This window comes from Penicillium canariense, assembly GCF_028826845.1.
Source record: "Penicillium canariense strain IBT 26290 chromosome Unknown utg000001l_segment0_segment0, whole genome shotgun sequence".
In the NCBI taxonomy this organism is placed as follows: Eukaryota; Fungi; Ascomycota; class Eurotiomycetes; order Eurotiales; family Aspergillaceae; genus Penicillium; species Penicillium canariense.
The window spans coordinates 3,321,642-3,332,040 of record NW_026622728.1 but is presented as its reverse complement, the minus strand read 5'-3'; the positions used below and the strand labels follow the sequence as shown (position 1 = coordinate 3,332,040).

Genomic DNA, 10,399 nt, shown 5'->3' with positions numbered 1-10,399 from the left:
GATACTCGGAGTAGAGGGCGGACGATATATCTTATAGTCGCTCGAACGGGCCGGGCGAGAAGGGGGGAAGCCTAGATTTAGATATAGAGGGGAGCTATTTTTGGCGTCGTTTTTAGTCGTAAGTAGAAACGGGGGGAATAATCGTTAAAGTTAAGCGGCAATATTAGGACTAGAGGATAATAACTAATAGACTAGTTAGGTATAGAATAGTAGGCGGTAACGGGCGGTAAAGGGCGGTGGGCGGCTCGTCGTCTAAAGTTATGGGTAGAAAGGCAGCCGTTTCTGGCGCCAGAGGCTGTCATTTTCGGCGTCAATTCCACAGGTCCCCAGATTCTAGTTGTAATTCGAGTTTACACGTGAACTCAGGCTGTGTAACAGCCAAGTATCGGCCGCACGGGCAGAAATACGCCGCTACGGCCTGGGGATAACACTTCAACAGGTCGTTCCCCTGTTTTTCTAGAGCGTCACTAATCAATCTGATTCTCAATATCCCATTAGACGTCTCCCTTACTAGCCTATGTAAATAGTGCATAATTCGACACAATTCAACCATTGCTGTTTCTGGGACCTAGGCGTATCACAGGAACATTTTCATCGTTCCGACATTTTTACTATGACATGAAGAATCTCATCAACTTTATCTAGGGCCTGTGGAAGGAGAGATGGCTAGGTTTGCCCCTTCTACACCCCAAGTCCCCCCCCCACCTATTTTTCCTTCGTTTTACCTTCTTTTTTAAGACAAACCGTCGATTCGCTTTGATAGTGATTGCCGAAATCATGTGCCCCGATCTTTCTTCAGGTGTCTATAACAATGCGTTATTCCAGTCACCACGGGGTTAGATAGTCACTTAGATGCAGAGGGTGTATCCTCTATTCGTATCTTTGCCGCCATGTCGATGTCTCTGGGAAGATGTCGAACACCCCAGGTTCCTGCGAGCACATTGCTCAACAGATCTGCAATGGTATTTTACACGAGCCTATGATCGGATGTAGGTGCCTGCACATTTATTAGAGATAAATCGCACGTACTATACAGCTTTGTGGGCTATATTAAATAAGAGTGGCCGAAAGAACCCAACAACCAACCTACGTCCTCCGCGAAACAATGTCATGGGCAATTAGGCAGTATGCTTCCTTGGGCAAGGTCATTTGAAGCCTTTTAGCGATTAATTCCGGGGTTCCTCTTGGAATCCAAATTGGCCTCTGGCCCAATGAACGATAGAAGTCAATCGCCCTTTTTGTGTATGTGCTTTCAGTACGAAACCACCCCATGTTTGTTGAATGGGGTCGCTTCAAAGGACAGCCAACCATCACGCGACCAGGATTGTTCTGGCCATCCATCACGACTTGGGGGATTGGTATTGCGGATGAAAACGACAAGAACAACATCTCCTTCAGTGCTATAGAATCTAGCTCAGCAAAAAGCTGGCGTTCAAAATCGATTTGTTCCGGTCTAGTCTGGCACTATTTTCATTATTGAAATTTCCTCTACCCTCCAAAAAAATTAAGTAAAAGGGTAAAGACACTTCATAACTGAGCGGGGCGAAGGCTAACATACCACTTGGACCAGATCAATCACATCCAAGAGATCTAGTATAATCTTCACAAACCGATAAATTTGGAGAGAGGTATTTTCGTGGAGGCCCGCGTGTTTCATGATTGGCCAGTTTTGATGAAGATATTGATAAAACCTTTCCTCAGCTTCCGGCACGGTATCTGTTACTATGCATAACCCTCAGGCCTTTTGCGAGGAAAAGCAACGTCCAGCTTGAGCCCACCGCACCGGCGCCGATCACTCGGGCAGTTTTGATGGGTATGTGAGCCATTCCTTGGTGATTTTTCTTTCCAATGGCATAACAGATTGAGCGTTGAAAGGGCATGGGAAGGGGACCAGAAAGGAAAGGCATGACCACAGCTTTCCGCCTGTACTATAAAATTTATCGTTTCGATTTCGATGTCAATGTTTCGGACCGAGACTTACGACCTCGGCGCCCGAGGCAAGTGGTTTTCCAGGGCTACCGGGCCGAGCAGTGTCTGTCTGCCACCAGAGAGTCCACACCGAATTGTTGCAAATTCATCGGCAAGCCGAGAAATGCACCTCGCTACTTCGAAACGGATGCTCGACCGAACATCCGGCCCTATAGCAACACATATGGGAGGTGAGCGGGCATCCTCGGAGATTCTGATTAAAAAAAGGTGGCGAAAGCGATCGACTCTTTTTACTGAACTAATTACTTTTCGTGTTGGTATAAATAGCGGCGAGCAACATCGACTGAATCTACCAAACATCATTTTCTTTCCACCTGTTCGTTCTTCAAGTATCCCCTGATCCCAAAATGCCTGCAGCCCACAGGACTATTCCCAGCCCAGAGATCTATGGCCCGGGCACTTTTGTCGACGAGAATTTTCTTCCTGTCCCCGATGACGCTCGTCGAGTCTTTGAAATCCTCGCCAACGCAACAGAAAACTTTACAAAAGACCCTCGCGTTTGGGACTCTGTCAAATTTGAGGGCCATGATGATCCCATGATTCCCGGGCCTCTAAAGGCCCCTGTTGTTGCAGCTGCGCTTCATGCTATGTGTGGCGTTGTTGCCAACGAACTGCTGGCCGAACGAGACGGCCAAGAAGCACACGACCGAGAGGTGATAATTAATACCGACCAGGCCGCGATCTGGCTTGGATCTATTCTGACGGTTCGCCTGAATGGATCCGACATTAGCGAGTTAATCAAGATGGGCAAGGGTTCTTCTATCTTCGACCGTGATTTCGAAAAGGGTGTTTTTGACAACCCCCTCAGACTCCGAACGACTGCCATCTATCCTACCAAAACTCCTGGCGTCTGGTACCAGCTGCATGGGTCGCTCCATGCGGACCCTGTCCTTCGCGCAATCGGCGTTGATCCTGAAACCAAATGCGAGACCCTCCCCGATGCATACAACCTCATTCGCCAACAGGTTAAGAAATTCAGCGCCAATGAGCTAGAGATGATTATGGTTAAGAATGGATTCTGTGGAAGTATTTGTTATACTCCCGAGGGATGGAGCGAGACATTGATGGGCAAGCGGCTCCAGAGCCATCCATTTGTCAATTATTCCCACCAGTCTTACGCCGCCCCTACACCTCGGGCTCCCTTGCCCAACTTGCCAAGAGATAAGTGCCCGTTGGCCGGCATCAAGGTTGTGGAGCTTGTTCGAATTATCGCCGGCCCGGTGATCGGAACTACTTTGGCTGCGCTTGGGGCCGACGTGATCCGCATCAATTCCAGCAAGCTTCCGGATCTGAATGTAAGAGATATTCCAGGTCTAAATTCATACGTCTGGCTGACCTTCAATCCCTTAAAATAGGCTCTGCAGTTGACACTAAACGCTGGAGTGCGTACTATTGATTTGGACCTCTCCAACGATGGAGATGTAGCTCGGCTGAAGGAGCTCGTTGATGACGCGGACGTTTTCATCCAAGGCTTCCGACCGGGTACCCTAGAGCGGAAGGGCTTTGGCTTGCATAAGATTCTACAGGTGGCCAGCAGAAGAGGTAAGGGAATTGTCTACGTCGAGGAAAATGCTTATGGGCCGGATGGTCCCTTCTACGAACGACCTGGCTGGCAGCAAATTGGAGACGCCGCCTCGGGAGCCTCCTTTGTGACCGGGAGATCCCTTGGCTATACTGATGGGACCAGTGTTCTGCCACCTCTTCCAATCTCGGACATGACCACTGGCCTCGTTGGAGCCCTCGGCACTTTGATGGCTCTTCGTGATCGTGCACGGAATGGAGGCTCTTACCGTGTGCTTAGTTCCCTGGTCGCCGCTGATGCCATTTCTCTGCAACCGGAAATCGGACTTTATTCACCGGAGGTGGTGCGAAAGAACGAAGAAACCTTCGAGTGGGAGGTTATGGAGCCTTCGCAGTATGTGTCGGAACTGCTCATGGTCGTGATGAATGGCTGGAAAAGGGTCTACCCTGAGTATTTTGCTCCGGATTCAACCCCTTATGACAGCATTTGAGAAGGGTCATTGGGGCCACCTGCAGTTGCTCAGCCCAGTGGTCAGACTCGGGGATGATTCTGCGACTCCTCGTTGGACCAGTCCACCTGTACCACACTGTTATTACGACCGCCATATTTCATGGTTTTGAATGCCGCGGATTCTTGAAGCACGATTGACAAGCGAGCGTACTCGCGTGAACCTTCCTGGCGTTAAAAAACATATATTGAGTGAATATAAACTCTTTGAGTCAAGAATTTCCAATATGCCGACAAAAGTAGGACAATACGGGCAATATGAGAGGAATTGGATAAGGCACCTTTGCGGCCAACTGCTCTTCCCGGACGAAAAGAGAGGGCCTTCCTTGTAGACGTCATATCCGTACCTGCACCTTACCTGATCTGCGCGGATTCTGCTCTGATCTCTGCCATCAAGCTTGTCGTGAGCTGTCTAAAGGATCCGTGGCCTCAGCCTTCGCGGGATAAAGTCCGCGACGCCGGAGCTCGGGAACGAGCAGGTCGATGACATCTTCAAACGTACCGGAGTGATCACGTAAGGTATTTCAAACCCGTCAGTATCAGCCTCGTTGATCCACGCCACCATCACACCTGCGACCTGTGCCGGAGTGCCAGTCGCCACCGGGCCAAGTCCACCGATGGAGGCCATCTCGCTCGCCAGCTGCAGATTCAGTGAGGGTAGATCCGGAATCCGCGCAGTCGGCATCTTGATCACAGAAGTGACCCAGTGCACTCCCAGCGAGTGCTTGCCCGGATTTATATCCTCATCCGGCGGAACCTGGGAGAGATCGATGCCCGTCCAGCCGAAAAACAGGGTGAAAAATATCAGTTCTACCATGCCGCAGACGACAGATAGAACCACGGAGCAGCTGCATAGTAAACTGCGGGGGCCGCTCGATAGTGCGCTGGAACGGCGTAATAGGATTTTGACGCTCGCACTAGGTCCCCAATTGCGGATGCGTACTTCTTCACGCTCTGGTATTTGGCCTTTGCTTCTTCTTCGGGCGATACAGGTCCGGAGAATGTGAGACTTACGGTGACCTGCCCACCTGGAACAGGAGTGCTATCCGCTGCTGACTGGGATCAACAATGTGTTTTGCTCTCCAGATGGTGGACCTCTCCTTGGAACTTGATGGTTCTCTGGCAGGCTCCGTGAAGACGTCGTCTGGGATGTCTCGGACAAGGGGCTAAAGCGGCGTCTTCTGCTCAGGAGACTTATAATAGTCAGTATGTTGTGGCATGAAGCTCAACGGCAGAATGGATGGGCACTGGCTTGTATAGGCCGCGAACGTATCCGTTCGGCTATGCATACCGACGGTGGTGGTCCGTTGGCTCATCCAACTAGATGGCCTTGGAAGCGAGAATAGAACACAGGAAGAATTAAATCATCTTGCGGGGGCTTCGTTTCTCTACCCCGCTGTAGGCCTTCTGGACCTCGCGCATGTTTTGATGGGACAAGGCACTCCAAAACATGAATGGCAAGGCCAAGGCTATCAACAGACTACTCATCACAGAATATAGGGCTTGGTGGAGTAGTTTCCTCTTCGGAGTTAGACTAGGCTTGGCTGGGTAAATCAGAGGTGCTTACTGATTGGACACTGAGCACTAGCATCAGTGATCGGTGACGTGACATGACTGAGCATGATCGTTGGGCCTGAGTCCGTGATGAGGTTTACTCACTGAGCCTGAGCCTGAGCGGCCTTACGAAAGCGGCGCCAGCTAGAATAGGAAAGCCTCACCTGGCAGGGAAAATCCGGTATGTATAGGCGCATATAACTGGCACCAGTCCGGCGCAGTAGTATAGGGAAACATATACACCACTATGCTATCTGTAGATTTAACGTAACCTGCTGAAATGGCCAATGCCATTCGTGAATACTCCCTAAGTAGTGTCCCCCACCCGACAGTGCGGTCCCAACGCTCGGCATCAGATTTAGACCCCGAAACTCCACCCGGAGCGGGCATCCCCGCAATACGCAGCGGCCTCCAACTCCAGCCGATCAGCTCGTCTGCAGCACCAATGAGGTGGGCCTGTCGCCTGTTTATCTCGGCAATCTTTATCTTGGGGACAGGAAAGCCGCGGAATGGAAACCGAGCAGCGATAAAAGCAGAGGGCGCTGTTCCTGCCCAGTTCATCTTCACTTTCCCCTATTCGCACCGCGTGGGACCAGGAACAGACCAACTTCCGAGGAACCTGGTGATCGCGGATTCAATTGAGGTCCAAGGAGCATAGTGACCCTGCTGATCTGTCGACCGACTGCACCAAACTCTCCATTCCTATACACACCTATCACAATGGAAACAACCCGCCGCTCGCGCCTCCACTCCCTCGCCCACCGCGGCACCATCGAAGGGGTCACCATCGCCGCGCCGTCTGGCACAGACCTCTGCCACTACTTCGGCGGCGTCCGCTATGCGCTCCCGCCGCTGCAGCGGTGGCGCCGAGCCCGCCGGTTGCCGTCCACATTTAGCTACGGCAGCAAAGATGCGCCGGGTCGGTGCGACGGCGGCGCGGGTCTGTGTCCGCAGCCCGAGTTTAGGGGCGTGTCGCCAAGCGAGGATATCTGGACGGAAGATTGCTTCCAGTGCAATGTGTGGGTGCCGACGGGAGAGCCACCACGGGGCGGATGGCCGGTTTTTATGTTTATTCGTATGTGCTCGGTCCTAGGCGTTCGGGTTCTACTGTCCCGTTTTATCCCTGTTGTCCTGATGGGAGCGAAGGCTAATTGCCTGTCTAGATGGCGGGTGGCTCCAGTTCGGCTCGCCGAATGGCTTCAATGCGGCGGCGCTGCTAGGCGAGAGTGGGTTCAAATGTGTGGTTGTCATGCCGGCGTACCGCGTCAACCTGTTTGGCTTCTTGTATTCGGCTGAGCTGCAGCAGGATGCTGCGGCTGTGGGCGAGACGGTGGGTAACCACGGGTTCTGGGACCAGCGGCTGGCCATGGAGTGGACGAAGGAGAACGTCCATCTATTCGGGGGCAACCCGGAGAATATTACGATCTCGGGATACTCTGCTGGTGAGTGTCGACCTCGATCTACCTCGATCTACCTGACCCTCCGCTGAGCATGAACGCTGATTACGTCGGCAGGTGCCAACTCGGTCTTTCATCAACTGGCCTACGACCTGCGCCAACCGGACGACAAGGCCATCGTGCGCCAGGCATGCATCCTCTCCAACTCACCAGCCGTACAACCTAAGGCGCCCGCCGAGACGCAAATCCAGTTCGACGAGCTCCTCGCTGCGCTCGATATCCCATCTTCCTTCTCAGCCATCGAGAAGCTCGCCCGCCTCCGCGCCCTCCCACCGAAGACGCTCCTTGAGGCAGCTAAGAGCATCGAAGTACACCAATTCCGCCCCACGACTGACGGCGGCTTCATCGTGCCCACGCTCTTCCAATCCCTCGACAGCGGCGACTTCGCCCGCAAACTACTCGCCCGCAACATCCGACTCATCCTCGGCGAATGCGCCGACGAGCATTTCCTCTACGGCATCTGGTTCCCGCCAAAAGCCGACACGCTCGACGCGCTACGCACCCGGCTAATCGCCGACTACCCCGAGCGCGTCGTCGACGCCATCCTCCCTCTGCACTACCCGACAAAGTCCCCCCGCCCACCTGCGAGAACTGGACGCCGGACGCCTGGGGCCGGATCTACGCGGACATGCAGGTATACCACATGCAGCGCGGGCTGATCCACGCGCTCACCTCGAATACGGCGGGCGTCGATGCGTCGCGGCTCATCTATCGGTACCGCATTGAGTTCCGCGCCGAGTGCATTGAGAAGAGCCTTCCGCTGGAGTGGGGGGTTACGCACTCGTCGGATTATCCGTTGTGGTTCTGGGGTAATGGGGATGTGTTGACACCGCGGGAGAAGAAGAGCACTGACGCGGCGTTGATTGGGCCGTTGAGTCGGTTTGTCCAGGGGGTGAGTGCGGAGGGGAGCGATGGATTTGGCTGGGGGACGAGTGGGAAGGGGGTGAGGGTTTTGAGGGCTGATGGGGAGGTGGAGATTCGCGGGGATGCGATGTGGGATGTGGGTGTGAAGATGTGGAAGGCCGTGCGGGATGTTGCGGAGAAGGCGAGGCTTTGAGGGAAAGAGGGAGGTGGATATTATTGTTTCTTGTCTCTTCTCTTGTCTCCGATAGATCGGGTTAGAATTCTGTATACCGAGACAGGAAGCATTGCGACGTGAACATGGTAAATAATACGGCGAGTGCGACTCGATGAGACGGAGGACTGTTACACATCCACTGGTCTTGGTCCATATGAGTATTCAGTACTTGTTTCCCCTGGAAGTTACAACTTATATCTGCTGCAATGTAAGTACACTGCACGTACTGAGTACATGCTGGACTGATTTGCCGTCGAGCTTTCCCCGCATTTCTTCTTACGTCAAGCCGCAGCCTTTCCACTTGTGGGTACCTCCCCTGCCATTATCAACACGATGACGCCGATGTACTTGAATGTCTCCGGCTCCATCTGAGACAGTGGTTGCGTGTCCGTGGATCAAGAGCTAATCCGCGACTGGCCCGGAGCCTTCAAGCTTAGTCGGCCCCCCTAGTTCTACGCAGGGCGTCTAGTATAGCACCATGGCTAACTGCTATCCCCACGAACCACCTCGCCACCAATCACTGCCCTTAACAGCACCCGACAGGCCGCTGAATAGAGTCAACCAGGACGAGCGGATGGCCAAGCAGGCAATGACAAATCACCGCGAGGAAGCTTGCCCGTAACACGCGACAGCGACCCTAGTTCACATAAAGCGGCTCCTTCCCCTCGTTCTAAACTCCTAAACCCCACTCCCGTCACGGTGCTATAGTCATACCATTCAAACGCGATAGATCAAACACAACGTACGTATCTGCAATTATATTCCATTCCTCACCAACCCTCCCGTTCCCCTGCAGTACGGTACATCTCCTTTGTATCATCGGCCACCCACGGGTCGCACATCCGCATCCCGCCCTTCCCTCGAATGACGTCCTCGACTCAGCCTATCCATCCCAGCCTCCGACGTACAAAAGAGAGACTATCTAGACCTCGGACCCAAATATCTCATTCCCACAATCACCATCATCCCGTCTTTGAACCACACTGAGCGTCACCCACTAATCTTTATATCGATATCAAGACCACGTCCTACACTCCTAGGACCAACACCATCTAGTACGGACTGTGCACTCTTCGAAATCGCCAACATGTCAGACAGTCCCGAGAGTCCTAAACGCCACTGGCACGGCACCCCCGGCGACCGCTACCAGCAAACCAACGTCTGGATGAATGGCGGCTCCAAAGCTCCCGCGTCCCGCGCTGCCTGGGCGCTGACCCCCGAGATGATGGCCAACGCTGCCAGTAGACGGGTATGTCCCTACTGTGCCCGATCCCCTATACCCACCTCCATGTTCCTCTTCTCTGCCTGCCTCCGCCTCTCATAGCTTGCATATTCTAACACCCGCAGGACTCCGCCGGCTCCACCTCCTCAGCCAGCAGCGGCACCGCCAACCAATCCGCCGACTCCCCCCAAACTCCCTCCGTCAACGAGCGCCGCCGCTCAAGCGGGAGCTCAGGCTCGGGCGCGGGCCTATTCTCTAACCTGCGCACGCAGAAGCGCGAATCTTCGGATCCTAGCATGGCGGCGCGCCGCGCGAGCTGGACTGATCAGCAGCAGAAGGGTGGAGTCTTTTCGAAGTTGTGGGATGGGTATACGCGGGGAAGTAAATAAGTAGATATGTTGGAGGACAGATTGTGATCGGATTCGGGCTTTATGATTTTGATGCCTGTTTTGCTGTGTGCTTTCTTCTTTCTATTCTTCTGTTCTTCTGTAAAGTGGTATATTCAGGTATTCTCGTTCCAAAGCAAAATGAGAAATCATGAATATGAATTGCATATTGTGTATCCGGGCCCGTGTTCTTTCGCTTTTCTTTTTCCTCTTTCCTCTTTCCTCTTTCCTCTTTCCTCTTTCCTCTTTCCTTTCCTCTTTCCTCGTTCTAGATATGATCCATTCGACACGAGAGCTACGTTTATTGAGACCATATTGCTAGGTCGGGAGCAATTGAGCTGGAGGGGCTTCTGCATCACAACCTGCCCCATGATCCCAAATTTCCTCGGCGATACTGTCGGACATCTTTGAGCCTTCGATTGCCCTAACTTGGATGGATCGTTTGGGTCCACCAAGCTTGGTAACTTATGGTCCCGTCCCGCCGGTAATTTCCGATTTAAGGGCTGGGATCGCACAATTACAAGGCTGGATGATATAACAAGAAAGACTTTATAAGCTGAATGGGCAGCCACGCACCTGGCCTTTACATAAAGCTCATGGCATTGCCACATCCGGTCAATTGGTATGGCGTCAATCTACCCTGGTGAGAGTCGCACGCCTCCCCCGACCCCCTGCACATCACCT

The 10,399-nt window shown here is 53.1% G+C and overlaps 4 protein-coding genes across 4 annotated transcripts; 3 read left to right on the top strand and 1 right to left on the bottom strand.

Moving 5' to 3' along the window:
* Positions 1–2,336: 2,336 nt before the first annotated feature.
* Positions 2,337–4,001, top strand: N7482_001180 (uncharacterized protein; the record flags this gene model as incomplete). Its single annotated transcript, XM_056683305.1, has 2 exons — positions 2,337–3,284; positions 3,345–4,001. 2 exons carry the CDS (start codon positions 2,337–2,339, stop codon positions 3,999–4,001), a joined length of 1,605 nt encoding a protein of 534 aa, XP_056546911.1.
* Positions 4,002–4,430: 429 nt separating this feature from the next.
* On the bottom strand, positions 4,431–4,835 carry N7482_001179 (Xenobiotic compound monooxygenase DszA family; the record flags this gene model as incomplete). Its single annotated transcript, XM_056683304.1, has 1 exon — positions 4,431–4,835. One exon carries the CDS (start codon positions 4,833–4,835, stop codon positions 4,431–4,433), a length of 405 nt encoding a protein of 134 aa, XP_056546910.1.
* Positions 4,836–6,292: 1,457 nt separating this feature from the next.
* N7482_001178 (putative carboxylesterase) lies at positions 6,293–8,086 on the top strand (the record flags this gene model as incomplete). Its single annotated transcript, XM_056683303.1, has 4 exons — positions 6,293–6,647; positions 6,736–7,014; positions 7,087–7,562; positions 7,619–8,086. 4 exons carry the CDS (start codon positions 6,293–6,295, stop codon positions 8,084–8,086), a joined length of 1,578 nt encoding a protein of 525 aa, XP_056546909.1.
* Positions 8,087–9,194: 1,108 nt separating this feature from the next.
* On the top strand, positions 9,195–9,718 carry N7482_001177 (uncharacterized protein; the record flags this gene model as incomplete). The annotated part of the gene is made up of 2 exons (XM_056683302.1): positions 9,195–9,356; positions 9,455–9,718. 2 exons carry the CDS (start codon positions 9,195–9,197, stop codon positions 9,716–9,718), a joined length of 426 nt encoding a protein of 141 aa, XP_056546908.1.
* Between the last annotated feature and the right edge of the window lie 681 nt (positions 9,719–10,399).